The sequence below is a fragment of the Thermobia domestica genome, chromosome 7 (genome assembly GCF_964235325.1).
Source record: "Thermobia domestica chromosome 7, izTheDome1.hap1.1, whole genome shotgun sequence".
Classification (NCBI taxonomy): domain Eukaryota; kingdom Metazoa; phylum Arthropoda; class Insecta; order Zygentoma; family Lepismatidae; genus Thermobia; species Thermobia domestica.
The window spans coordinates 178,329,614-178,344,987 of record NC_137460.1 but is presented as its reverse complement, the minus strand read 5'-3'; the positions used below and the strand labels follow the sequence as shown (position 1 = coordinate 178,344,987).

Here is a 15,374-nt window from a genome sequence, read left to right as displayed (position 1 = left end):
TACTGTTTCACATGGAATCTGAACCACATGAGATTACGCCGGAAATCGAATCCGGATCTCACGGACCGAAGATGCGTATGTTAACGATATAGTTCCAGACAATGTAAAGTTAATCCTATTTTTCTTTAGAATGAATATACTAAGGTCAACTTTACATCGCCTTAAACATTAAACCAGTAGTTCCCAAGGGCTCGCCTTCTGCAGGGGACTTGAAGAAGAAACGAGGGTACCACAAGCTAACAACAGAAATAAAGTATAACATTATCAATAAACTTAATAGGTGTTACGTGTTTGATATTTTGTCTTTCTTAGACTCCCGTTCGAGTCTTTTAAGTAATTAAACACTTAATAAACATAAACAGATGAAAACATGGTGAGTGGTTTGAGGTTTGGAGTCTTATTCTGCACGAAAGCTATGTGAAACGTGAAGCTACAACGTAACGTGAAATCCTAACTTCGTAAGTTCTCACCGGGAATCACAGTCAGGTCTCCAGTGCCTAAGACGTCTATACTAATCACATAGCCAATTGTATTATTATTATTATTATTATTATTATTATTATTATTATTATTATTATTATTATTATTATTATTATTATTATTATTATTATTATTATTATTATTATTATTGAGGATTTGAGATTTCAATGCTGAATCTAAATCATAGATGGATCAGACAGAAAAACACATATGGTCAATGAGCGGGAGGAAGGTCAGCGAGAAGTATACAGGGTTTAAGAATAAGGCGCCAGGTAAACACAGTTGGGAACCACTGCTTTAAACATTATCACTTAAATTTTATAACCTCCCGATTATGCTTCTTGCTCCACCCTTCCCTGGTGCGGATTTGATGCAAAACTAGCTTGTACAGACTACTCACCACAAATTGGAGTGTATTTTACGCATTTGATGACAAAATTGCATCGAGAAATGCTTATTTATTTATTTTTTTAAAAAAGATATTTTTACACGAAACTCATAATGTGTAAATAGGCTTATTCCATCAGCGGATTCTCATTTTGCTATGAATGCTTTCAAGAAATGATTTCTTTCCCAATCCACTGGGAAGCGTAGATACCTGAATAGCACAGGAAGTTGGGTTAAGAGCAAGGATAATAGATCTGAAATCAATGTTGCATTTACTGCAGGTTTTGAAATCGGGTGCCAAAAGCTAGAAAGTTACAGGAAAGATGTAGTAATTTAGATTCGATTTGAATTTAGTGTCCCTTTCAGCAGGAGCCTATATGAGACGTGGAGCTACAGCTTAGCATTACACTCAACTCCATGAGCTTCTGCCGGGAATCGAACCCGGCCTTCCTGTGTCAATTGTGCGTATGCTATTCACATACTCATGAGGAAGCTATGTGTAGAAACGAAGAGCATCTGTAAGGAACTAGCTATGTGCAAACAGCTTTCATCTGTTTATATATATTAAGTGTTTAATTACTTAAAAATCTCGAATGGGAGTCTAAGAAGGACAAAATATCAAACACGTAACACCTATTAAGTTTATTGATAATTTCATAGTTTATATCTGTTGTTAGCTTGTGGTACCCTCGCTTCTTCTTCAAGTCCTTTCAGGAGCCAAGCCCTTGGGAACTACTGGTTTAAAGTTTAAGGCGATGTAAAGTTGACCCTAGTATATTGATTCTAAAGAAAAATAGAGTTAACTGTACATTGTCTGGAACTATCTCGTGGCTATATCATTAACATACGCGTCTTCGGTCCGTGAGATCCGGATTCGATTTCTTGCGTAATCTCATGTGGTTCGGATTCCACGTGAAACAGTACATCCATGTTAGATTATAAAATAGTGTTGTAAGGGACGCTAATCCCCAACGAAATGTAATGCAATTTACATTGTATGCTCTAGTTGGTATTCTTATGTTGTTCATGAACATACTAAGTAATAATGGCCATCTAGCTCAAGTTGGTGGGCATTTCTCGTGCAATTGGAACCGAGCACGGCTTATCTATAACGACAGAAGTATTTGCCTCGAAATATTTCTAAACCAGACCTACTTTTGGATGCAAATGAAGACGAACTGGAGCGTGTAATGTAAAGTTAATTTGAGAAACATTTTTTATGGTAAATATAACAATACCAAGCCGTTTTTAATTTTGCATCATCAATTAAATGGAGCCCAATTTCTGTATGTAAATTTGAAATCGAAATGTGTTGTGTTCCAAAATGCACTATTTCTGCAAAGGTCAGTGTATTCATTGTGATCACCATCAGCTAATATGTGATCTAAAATAATATTAAATTTGTAGACAGTAACATAAATTACATTCATGCGTTTTTTTTAAACTTGTATTTGGACGAGGACTTATTTAAGGATAATATATTTGTACCGCGTAAATAGGAAACATAAATTAAGAAATATAATGCATTGTATTTCACAAGTAATAATATTGATAATCTCCATTCTCTCTTTCTAAACATGCGCACACAGAAACGAAAGCAACAAGCATAGTAGCAGGTTGAACTTGAAACTTTGTGATGTACGTGGCCAATAAGAGTGCTACTTCAGCTATGTATTGGATGAACCTCTTGGGATCGGCGAAAATGCCAGTGGATGAGAGTGGTTCATGGTGAGTCACGGTAGTTGGTGGTTCATGGTGGGTCACAGTGGGTGGTGGGTCATGGTGGGTCAGAGTGGATCACGGTGGGTGATGGGTCAGTGGGTCATGGTGACCCACGCCAACTCTCTTTGCATCCCTAGTTCTTTGTGTAAGATGTTTCGCACACGTTCATTCAATATCCCCACACTCTCAGCTATCTCACTCATCTCCACTCGCCTGTCGTCCAACACGGTATCATGCATTTTTTCGATTGTTCCGTTGTAGTTGCGGTTTTCGGCCTTCCTTAATGTGGGTCATCTTCGAGGGATGTGTGACCACGTTTAAATTTGGCTGCCCACTTTTTAATGGTTGACATGGAAGGAGCAGTATCACCGTAAACTTTTATGAACTTCGCATGAATTTCCATAATGGTTAATCCATCCATAACGAAAGATTTGATTACCACGCGATATTCAAGTTTATCCATTTTCACAACTAATACGCAAGACGTCTAACTGCACCAATGCCTGCACACAAACTACTTGAGAGCATTGTTCGTAGCTTTTCTTAAGAAAATTTCCCTCGACTGACAAAAAATTTTCCCTTTTCTTATCAAATTTTCCCTGGTTTGTTGAGAGTCCAACGTTAATCAGCAGATCCACGTCTCATATAGCCTTGCTGCTGAAAGGGACGCTAAACTAGAAATCAATTCAACTCAACTCCTATGACAGAATGTATGTGATAAGATTAATTTAGCTACTTTAAAGGAAGTGCCAAGTTGACACTTGTTATACGAACAACTGAAAAGCGCCCCCAGGCAGCATTTTCGCCGATCCCAAGAGGTTCGTCCAATACATGGCTGAAGTAGCATTCTTATTGGTCAGTACGGATGACGTCACAAAGATTCAAGTTCAACCTGCTACTATGCGTATTGCTTTCGTTTCTCTGTTTTGTGTGTGTGTGTTCTTAAAAACAGAGAGAGGAGATTATTAGTATTATTAATTGTGAAATACATTGCACTATAATTCTTGATTTATGTTCACTTCTTACGCGGTACAAATAAATTATCCTTAAATAAGTCTTCGTCCAATTAAAAGTGTTAAAAAACGCACTTCACATGAATGTTATTATTGACTACAATTTTAACATTTTTATTAAATCACAGAGACAATATTAGCTGATGGTGCTCACAATGAATACACTGGCTTTTGCAGAAATCATACACTTTGTTATGCAACACCTCTTTTGATTTCAAATTTACGTACAGAACTTGGGTTCCACTCAATTGATGATGTAAAATCAAAAACGTCTTGGTCTTGTTATCATACTTTTACCATGTACAAAAATGTTTCTCAGATTAACTTTACATTACACGCTCCAGTTCGTCTTTATTTCCATTCAAAAGTAGGTCTGGTTTAGGAGTATTTTTCGGCAAATAACGTTGTAGTGTCGTTATTGATAAGCCTTGCTCTGTTCAATTGCACGAGAAATGCCCACCAAGCTCAACTACATGGCCATTATTAGCTAGCATTCTTTATGAACCATATAAGGATACCAACTGGAATATACAATATGAATTGCATTATATTTCGTTGGAATTTAGCATCCCTTTCAACACCAAGGTTATAATGAGACATGGACCTACTGCTTCACGCTGAATCTGAACAACATGATTACGCCGGGAATCGAATCCGGATCTGGACTAAAGACGCGTGTTAATGATATAGTTCCAGACAATGTAAAGTTAACCCTGCTTTTCTTTAGAATGAATATACCAGAGTCAACTTTACATCGCCTTAAACTTTAAACCATTGGTTCTCTTCTGAAGAGGACTTGAAGAACAAGCGAGGGATCACAAGCTGACTATAGAAGTAAACTATAAAATTGTCAAAAAAAAAAAAAAAAAAAAAAATACGTGTTTGATAATTTGTCTTTCTTATATTCCCATTCGAGACTTTTAAGTAATAAAACATTTAACAAATATAAACAGATGAAAACAAGGCGAGTGGTTTGAGGTTTGGAGACTCGTTTAGCAGGAAAGCTATATGTGACGTTAAAGACGTCTATGCTAATCATATAGCTACGAGAGAACTGAAGATGAAAATATGGTTATGATTGTATTATCGTTATTATTATTATTATTATTATTATTATTATTATTATTATTATTATTATTATTGAAGACTTGAGATTTCAATGCTGAATTTGAAATCAGACAAAAAATCACATATGACCAATGTGTGATAGAGAGGTTAGCGTTAAGTATACATGGTTTAAGAAGGAGGCGCCAGGCAAACGATTGGGAACCACTACTTTAAACATTATCACTTACACTTTATAACCTCGCACTTGTGCTTCCTGTTCCGCCCTGCCCTTGTGCGGATTTGATGCAAAACTAGCTTGTACGGACCAGTTAGCACAGATTGACCTGTATTTTACGCATTTGATGATATAATTGCATCAAGAAACCATTATCAATAAAGACACGACAATGACATCTGTTACAAAATATGTCTCCACGTCCAATGCACATACCCGTGCTCGTGGGTTTTCTCGGGGTTCTCCCGTTTCCTCCCACTTTCTTCATTCCACCATTTCACTCATCTCTCATTATCACCGTCTCCTTTAGCCTAACCGGCATAGCCGTGGGACGTAAAACTTAAAGATTTCATTTCATTTTTTCCAATGCACATACGAACTGCAGGAGTTAGTTTTTTTAAATTATCTCTATACGAAACTCGTAATGTTTAAATGGGCCTATTCCATCAGTGGATTTTCATTCTGCTACGTGAAATGTAGAAGACGTAAGAAAACAGTCACCTGAATAGCACATGGAGTGAAGTTAAGAGCAAGGATACCAGATCTGAAAACACTAGCTTTAAAAAAACACTGCAGACAATTGTATGTTGTATTTACTGCAAAATTTTCAAATCACATTCCAAAAACTGGCAATTTACAGGAAAGATGTAGTAATTTAGTAATTTAGATCTGATTTTCAAATTGAATTTAGCGTTCATTTCAGCAGGAGCCTCATGAGCTTCTGCGGGGAGTCTAACACGGGCCTCTGCGCCAAAGGTGTGTACGCTATCCACCTACCCATTATGAAACTATATATAGTAATTTAGAAACGAAAGAGAATATCTTAGGAACTAGCTTGTCTATACACTGAACCATCTAAGTATAGTCTTACAAACTTATAAACAACAACGCTATACGTCTTCAGTGTGGGAGACCTGAGTGTTTTCCGGCGAGAACTTATGTAGTTAGGATTTTCGTTAAACTGTAGCTTCAAGTCTCATATAGCTTCACTGCTGAACAGGTCTCCAAACCTCAAACCACTCGCCTTGTTTTATCTGTTTGTATTTATTAAATGTTTTATTACTTAAAAGTCTCGAATGCGAGTATAAGAAAGACAAATTGTCAAACACGTAATATCTGTTTTCTTTCTTTCTTTCTTTCTTTCTTTTTTGACAATTTTATAGTTTATTTCTGTAGTCAGCTTGTGATCCCTCGCTTGTTCTTCAAGTCCTCTTCAGAAGGCTGGTCCTTGGGAACCACTGGTTTAAAGGCGATATAAAGTTGACTCTGGTATATTCATTCTAAAGAAAAGCAGGGTTAACTTTACATTGTCTGGAACTATATAGTGGCTATATCATTAACACGCGTCTTTAGTCCAGGAGATCCGGATTCGATTCCCGGCGTAATCCCATGTTGTTCAGATTCAGCGTGAAGCAGTAGGTCCATGTCTCATTATAACCTTGGTGTTGAAAGGGATGCTAAATTCCAACGAAATATAATGCAATTCATATTGTATATTCCAGTTGGTATCCTTATATGGTTCATAAAGAATGCTAGCTAATAATGGCCATGTAGTTGAGCTTGGTGGGCATTTCTCGTGCAATTAAACCGAGCAAGGCTTATCAATAATGACACTACAACGTTATTTGCCGAAAAATACTTCTAAACGAGACCTACTTTTGAATGGAAATAAAGACGAACTGGAGCTTGTAATGTAAAGTTAATCTGAGAAACATTTTTGTTGAGTTAAGTTGAGTTGATATTAGTTTAGCGTCCCTTTCAGCAGCGAGGCTATATGAGACGTGGACCTACTGATTAACGTGGAATCCGAACCACATGAGAAGAAACATTTTTGTACATGGTAAAAGTATGATAACAAGGCCAAGACGTTTTTGATTTTACATCATCAATTGAGTGAAACCCAAGTTCTGTACGTAAATTTGAAATCAAAAGAAGGTGTTTCATACCAAATTGTACGATTTCTGCAAAAGCCAGTGTATTCATTGTGAGCACCATCAGCTAATATTGTCTCTGTGATTTAATAAAAATGTTAAACTATAGACAATAATAACATTCATGTGAAGTGCGTTTTATAACACTTTTATTTGGACGAAGACTTATTTAAGGGTAATTTATTTGTACCGCGTAAGAAGCGAACATAAATCAAGAATTATAGTGCAATGTATTTCACAATTAATAATATTAATAATCTCCTCTCTCTGTTTTTAAGCACGCACACACACAAAACAGAGAAACGAAAGCAATATGCATAGTAGCAGGTTGAACTTGAATCTTTGTGACATCATCCGTACTGACCAATAAGAGTGCTACTTCAGCCATGTACTGGACGAACCTCTTGGGATCGGCGAAAATGCCCCCAGGCAAGAACAATACAATTTTGCTGATTGGAGTGCCATCTCTGGATCAGGCCGAGAACTTTTTACCCCGCCCCCTCTAATTCCGTTTGTCCAGTCACTTCTTACTATTACTGAAGCGCTTTCTGATATCAATCATTTTCGATCATTCTTATATATCTCCCCCTCCCCCAAGTTGCACCGTCAAAGTGAAATGATTAAAACCATCCCAAACCCAAACCTCATCTATGTAGAAAATTTGATTGAAATCTGTCCGGTGGTTCAAGAGCTATTAAGTCATAAACATAGATACTTTCTTTTTTATTTATATAGATATATAGATTATAGTGTGTAAACAAATCAGTATGTTTTGTCATAAATTTCCAAGAACTGAACACCCTCCAAAAACGAGAGAGAGTGGCATCTGCCTCCCCTTGCCCTCTGCTGTGAGCGACCATGGGCCTTGGTTTATGAAACAAAAAGCATAATACTCATAATGCATCAATGTATATAAAAGATAATTTTTATCACAAAGAAAAGTGTGTATATGCATATACAAGTATTATATTCAGAGTGTAACTCAATGTAATACGAGTAAACATTGGGAGGTGATTCCTGACACGCAGATAAACAAACAAGGTCCTAGTAACATATATTACCTGACCAGCCAACGAGTGCGGGCGGCCGGTTTTGGAACTAAAATGCAAGCAGCAGTGTTCTAACCGGATTACTTGAAATCAATCTATCAGAGTTCTTTTTGTCCTGTTCGTAACAAATCACTTCACGCATATGCTCAAGTCAGGGGCAGATTCAGAGGGCGGGGCGATTATCCGCCAGAATAGGATATTTTTATTTTAAAAATAAAACCTAAAATAGGTAAGCCTTGCTTTTTTTTACGTTGCAGAAGTCAAATAAAGCAATAAATTGCAAGAAATTACTTACATTGGCGTTCTTGCTCAATAAAATGTCCACCTTCGAAATCGCAGGTGGCCATTTCTGTTCTAGAAATTGTAGACAATAGCTACTTCTCCTTTTCTAAAGTTGTTTTGCTTTTTTTTTTTTTTTGCTATACACTCTCACTTTCATTTGACTTCGAACGAACGACCCCCAAACATTCAGCCTGCATCCGCCCCTGGCTCAAGTTAAGACAAACAGTTTCAAAAGTTATTGAAGTTATTTGCAGAACATTTTAAGTAACAAGCAAAAAAAAAAAAAAAAAAAAAAAAAAACTACAACAAAAATACACCCTCCATATTAACTTGCGAACAAATTAGCGAGCAGCATTTTACAGGCTGCTCCTGTTTTGTAATGACATCGAATAAAACGTAATCAATTTTTATACAATCTGCCTAATACACGATAGAAGCTCACTGAATTATCAATTGTGCTATGTTGTTCTTAAATTGGTAATTTCCATTCATATATCACTATCCACAAAACATCTGCATTACTGCAGGAATAGTTCACTACAACCACATAACTTACGACGTTCTTTATTAAGCGAAAAGAGATTAGGCTATGCATAACATCCAAACTGCAAATTTTAAAAACCGTTGGATACACTGCAAAGTGAAACTCTCCGCTTCCCTGTCCCACCGCGCTTGCCAAGAAACTGATGTAAACACAACAGCAGCGCCATCCTTCCAAAACCGCACTGCTATCCTGGTCAGGTAATAGCATATTGGACAGATAGGCAGACTTTGCGAGGGCCAAAAGCATGGGAACATCGACGTGCAGAGAGATACAAACGTACGTTCCTCGGACACTTCACAGAACATGTACAAAGTGTCCGCTATGGCCATGGTGAATCCGTTCGAAGATACCTGGGTCATGGCGATTACTTGCACAGGCGTTACGTATATGCTGTTCCAAGTCGTTGACATCGTTGACAGGGGTAGCGTACACCATATTTTTAATGTCCTCCGAGACAAAATTACAGTAGGTTCACGTACGGATTCAATCCCCGGGAAAGTGTAAAAGTTTTTGAGATAAGTCACCTTGAATGAAGTTTTCCAGGGTTTTCCTTTTCTCACCAGGAAAATGTTGAGATGGTATCTAACATAAGGTCCCAGAAAACTTCCTTCCTTCCTCGTTCGTTTTTCCCTCCCTAATTTCCAGGGTCCGCCCAGGGACGTTATCCCTCATACGTGACGGCTAACATAGCCACAGATGCCGAAAGCTCAGTAATCTAATTCCTAATCTTAATCGTAATCTCAAAGATTAATATAATAATAATAAGAAGAAGAAAAAGAACAAGATAATGATGGTGATGAATAAGAAGAACAAAGAAGAAAACTATTGAAGCACATAGATCACCAATAGAGCACCAGGGCCGGATCCTGGATTCTCTGAGGGGGATGCACCAATAACTACTGGTACATTTGAATTAAATTCGAGTTTTTTAAATGCCTTTAGGCATCTGTGATGTGAATGAGGGAGATTTATGGAAATGCGAAGTTTCTGCTCGCGAAGAATTCTTTGCCTTTCATCTTCAGAAAATCGACTATTGATTGATTTTGCAGATTTTGATTGATTTTGCAAAACTCAATGCTAGCTTCTCACTTTAGGTAGTGTATATTTACAACGAAGGGGAGTACACGTGCACCTTTACACCCCCTAAATCCGGCCCTGGCTGGCACTAAATTCGAGTACAACACTTAAGGGTCTCCACTACAGCGAAATTAAACTACAGCTAATTTTAGAGTTTTTTTTTTTTTTTTTTTTTGTAATATCTTAAAAACAAATAAAAATATTCGAAAAGCAGAAACGTAGTGAACTAGACAATACGATTTTGCATGTGATACCGTTATCACAACTCATCTATCTGCTTTCGAATTGCAACAGTAGATAGATTTAGTACATTTTGCGGGTTCTGTAAACAGCAGCATAGCAAAAGCACATAGGTGAATTGTGGTTAAGTTATCACATTCAATATCGTATTGTCTAGTTCACTACGTTTCTGCTTTTCCAATATTTTTTATTTGTTTTGAAGATATTACAGAAAAACTCTAAAATGAGCGGTAGTTTAATTTCGCTGTAGTGAAGACCATCAAACGATGACTACTTTTTATGCAATTTCATTCAAGTTTACATTAATTCCATTGATCCCTGTGTAATCACAGCAGGAGACAATTTATTCATAATTAAAAATCCTTCCAAAATCTGGTATCTTGTTACCAGTATCCCGTACTTATGTGGAGTTACAAAGGGTAATTGCTTCTCCATTACATTTTTTAAAAAATCCTATAAAATTTACTTTTGCATAAAAAAAAGTCTCAAAAATATCCTAATTGATGTGGAGCATTCTTGATGGGAATATTCTTTCATAACATACAATATATTGAAAAAAAAAAAAAAAAAAACAAGAATGTGAAAGTTTTCGGAAACTATATATATGCAGTACCGTGGTTTTAGTGTTTAGAACAGGTTATTTGTATTTAAATTAATTTCAATGGGAGAAAATAATTTACAAATATTTTGGTTTACAAACAGCGTTACAGAACGAATTAAATTCGTAGCACCTGGATCCACTGTATATTATTGATTTGCAGAGATATATTTCGAGATTATCTAGTATTAGATGTAGGAACTTAGTATTGTTTATCTAATGTTAAGTTAATTTGTTATCCTTAGTGTTTTGCAACAAACATCCATTCAGAATGGAATTCTGGAACAGTTTTGTATCACTCTTAAAAAATCGGTCAGAATTTTAAGAATTTATTGACGAAGACTTCAGTTTCGTGTGTTGATCTGAAGTATAATCTACCTGTTTGGAGGTCTAGGAGGTTAGGAGGTCCAATTCAATCACTTTCCAAATCGAATTAATTGAGAAACAACAACTACAGTGCTTCGCATTTTATACCCACTGCTTTGTATTATAATAACTGTTGAAGCTTGTGTTTATTATATTGAGCGTTCAGAGCATAAGGCAATCATGCCATAAAGTTTGAGAAAAATAGACAGAAAATAGATATAAAATAGACATAGACATAAAAATAGAGGGTTAATTAGGGGAGACGGAACCTATTCCTTGGAAGCTAAATGAATTGCAAAAACCACATCTCGGTGTCTCTTTCCGTTTTAGCCCAAGGTTATTGAAACCGGAAGTAATATTAAATTTGAACCATTTCCGGTCTTAGTAGATTGTTCGCTATAGTAATGGTACGTTGCCTTAAGACGCTGAATTGTATCCAATAAACGTTTCTCGCTGTCTATGACCGTTTTTGTTTTATTGCGAGAAACGTCGAAACCAGATATAACTAATTTGAACCAATTCTGGTTTGAATAGAGAGTTAAATTCTTGGGACACTGAATCGATTGCAAAAAGCCACATCTCGATATATCTCACCGGTTTTCCTGTGATACCTGACAGCAGACGGACAAACATTGTTATAAAACTCCCGACACTTATGCATAGCATAGTTTGAAGTGTAATAACGTGGATTATTATTATTATTATTATTATTATTATTATTATTATTATTATTATTATTATTATTATTATTATTATTTTATAGACTTTTCTTAATGAGTTTCATAGGAACAAACCATTTAAAATGCGCTGAACAATTACCCACACCATTTGTAAAGTTTCTGAAAATTAAAACTTGATTAAAAAGTTAATACGTAATTCTATCCAGCGAAAATAAAACATGCCTACGTGCAGAAAGCAAAACTTTCATGAACACAAAAGAAAATACAGGAGCAACCAGATCAGCACATGCTGCTTGCGACAAAGTACTTGATTTTTTTTAAAAATAAGAAATGGCTTAATTTGTCTCTTTTAAAATTGCCATCTTTTGTTTCAGTGTAAAAATAAGGAAAACATTGTCACGACCTTATAGCTGTTATTAATAAATAAAAACACTTAAATTTAAAAGCATTTGTACCCAAAATTGTTATAAAATGATCATATTTTGTAAAATGATCGAAATCTCAAGGTATTTTGATTATTCTAAAGGAAGATTTTGCCTATATAAAAATATAAATAAAAAGATTCAAGAGCGAAGATTTTCTGCATTTTTGTCACTAAAGTCGGTGGATGTTATCTGTAGATTCCGGAATAAATCAAATCGGAAGATGGGAGAAAGTTTAAAAATTGTGCCAAATACAGGAGCTCCCTATAACAGGGGAAAGTTGGTAAGCATAGTTCCTTCTTCAGTGATACAAAGAATTGTTGCCAAGGCTATAAGGACTCAAATCTCTATAATAATGCAAAGCTCAATTAAAAAAAAAAAAAAAAAAAAAAAAATCAGGTTCAAGAATACAATTAAAATTTTAAATTGGATTTAGTATTTCGCTCCCAACAAAATGAGAACTTATCTGAGTATAACCTATATGTGCAGTGGCGTATTTAGAGGGGGATACCTGGCTTAAGGTCCCCCCGAAATCTTACTATAGTAAAGTATACGAAATATCTTGCAGAATTTTCACATTTTCAGGCAAAGCTTCCCCCCCGAAACAAAATCGTAAATACGCCACTGTATATATGTGTGTGTACAGTAAAATAGTTTATAAAGATTTCTTGACTGCATGGTTTTTAACATTAGCCTATATTTATTTTTTTGAAAAAAGAAAGAAAGACACAACTGAGATTTGCGGAGGAAAAAGTTGTCACAATAGCAGTGCACTTACTAATTTTTGCTTGAGGGGCTCTAAAGTCGAAAAATTGGATTTAATGAATTCTCCGTGAGTGCATCCCTAGGACACTATTATTTTAAAAAAATTACAGTTTGAGGGGGAAACCAAATCCGGTGAACCCTCTTCCCTGTCGATGCGCCACGCCAAAGGAATCCGTGAGTATACACAATTTTTCTTAAAATTAAGTATGGAATATCATATACTTATGGTTTGGACGTGAGAAAGGCGTATTTTAATAATTAATAATTAAATTTTAATACAGTAGTCAGCAATATGAGAAGAAAACCATGTTTATTTGATATATATGGACATTTAAATCAGTGGTGCCCACCCCCCCTTATGTCCATGACGCACCCCCCCCAATTGTCTATGCGTAGGTGTTCTTCCATGAAAAAATCTTCTTTTCGATTAATTTTACCCCCCCCCCCATCAAACATATTTATATAGATTTTTAACCCCCCCCAAATATTTCAATGACGCAGTTTGCGTCATAGCCCCCCCTTGTGGGCACCCCTGTTTAAATATATCTAGATAGAAGTGTTCATAAACGCACTTCCATCTACAAAGAGCTGTGATTTATTGTATCTTGGTCGTTACTATTTCTAACAAAAGCTCTGCTTATAAACCTACTTCAGTACAACTTATGCACGAGCATCACCACCAAACTCTACTATAACTCGCCACACTCTCATCCCTCCAATTCCACACACTAGCCACAAAGAAGCCACGGTGGCTCGGTGGCAGAACGTTCACTTCTGGTGCATGGGGTTCTTAATTCGATCCCAGCTCGCGCGAAGTGAGCTTTGTGGTGGACAAACACCGTGTCCGTGGGGTTCTCCCATCTCATCTCACTTTCTTTATTCGCCATTTCATTCATTTGTCATTACCACCATCTTCTTTAGCCTAGCCGGCTTAAACGTGGGACGTAAAACAGTGGTGCCCAACCCCCTTATGTCCATGACGCACGCCCCTCCCAATTGTCTATCTGTAGGTGGTCTTCCATGAAAAAAAAATCTTTTCGATTAATTTTTACACCCCCTCAAACATATTTATATAGATTTTTAACCCCCCCCCCAATGTTTCAATGACGTAGTTTGCGTCATAGCCCCCTTTGTGGGCACCCCTGCGTAAAACTTAAATATTTCATTTCATTTCATTTCACTAGCTATAGCTTTCATCACAATAATTCACGTGCACCTAGTTTCGGACTTTTTTCACTTAATACATTCGTCATACATAGCGACACGCACGAGACGTTCCTCTCTTTACCTGTACATAGTAAAACTTTTGTTTTTAGTTAGTTAATTACCATATTTTACATGAAGTGAAATGTGCTGTAGTTTGGATGTACTTTTCTGTTATGAAAAATATGAATGTACAGGAAAATATATACACAGTATACATAATATTTTCCATTCAAAGTAATCTGTGTGCACTGTGAAGTAGGTTGAACTTAAAAATGGATTCCTTTAACTTGCGTTGAAACATAAAACAAAAGTGAATTTTGAGTTTTAAAATTATATTATTGAATTAAGAATCTCTAAATTCTTGGCTGTAAACTAAAGTGGTTTGTTGCAGCTTTTGCTTCTAGAATAATTAAATTAATTATAATCGATTATAAGAATTTGATCACGGAAAAAAATATTTATACCAACTTCAAATCATTGATTACTTTCACAGCGAATATAAACAGAAACTTCACAGAACTTGAAAAAACTGACGCTAGATGAACAAACCCTCAATTAAAATTTGACATCTTATTTTTGCGTCCTGAATTTTGAAATATTATTATGTGACCTCAGAGAAACAGAAATTAGTGCTTGCTAACTAGTAATTACACATAAAAAAATTTCAGATATAAATTCATTTACTGTATTCTTTGCTAATAAATGGACTAATTTAAGATATTACCTGATAACAGCGTCGCAAATTCTACAATCCCAAGGATGCTGTGCATTATGTCCGTCAGCACTACCGAAACTACTTGTTTATAAACCTGCAGCAAACTTAACGAGCCTTTGAAGTGAGAATCCTTTTATATGCACTACAGTCAATTTACTAACTAGGAGGATGAACGGAAAGCATCCCCTGGTAACCCGTTTCTTTTGTTTCCCGTTGTATAAAGATGGTGTTCCCACACCTGTGTCAAGGGTCATTGACTCTTGGGCTCATAGGAGGAATCTATTCTTAGTTCGGATTCTCCTTTATTCTACCAACCGAAAGAAACGGCAAAAGATGTTGTCTTCCCAATAATGCGTTGACCACTCAAGACTGGAATGCAATGTTCCTTTCGGTAACTGTACTCCTCTATTCATTTTAGTTTACTGTGTGTTGGATATTGGTAACTAGAAATATAAATATCTTACGGAAAATTCCACCTAAGTACATAAGCTATAGTTGTTTGGAGCGCGTATTCAGAGTCCAACTTATGAAATATCCCAAGGAGGATGATGAAGATGGCTTTACTGCTTATAATAAAATTCTCCAAAGTGGAACTCTCCAAATTCCCCCCCCCCC

The 15,374-nt window shown here is 36.1% G+C and overlaps 1 protein-coding gene across 1 annotated transcript in view; it reads right to left on the bottom strand.

Annotated features, from left to right (window-relative positions):
* Positions 1–14,964, bottom strand: part of LOC145690585 (protein obstructor-E-like) — a 34,262-nt gene extending 19,298 nt beyond the window's left edge. Inside the window, exon 1 of the mRNA XM_081765620.1 lies at positions 14,769–14,964. Within this exon, the coding sequence (XP_081621746.1) occupies positions 14,769–14,814 (46 nt within the window). The 5' untranslated portion in view covers positions 14,815–14,964. The remainder of the gene's footprint in view (positions 1–14,768) is intronic.
* Between the last annotated feature and the right edge of the window lie 410 nt (positions 14,965–15,374).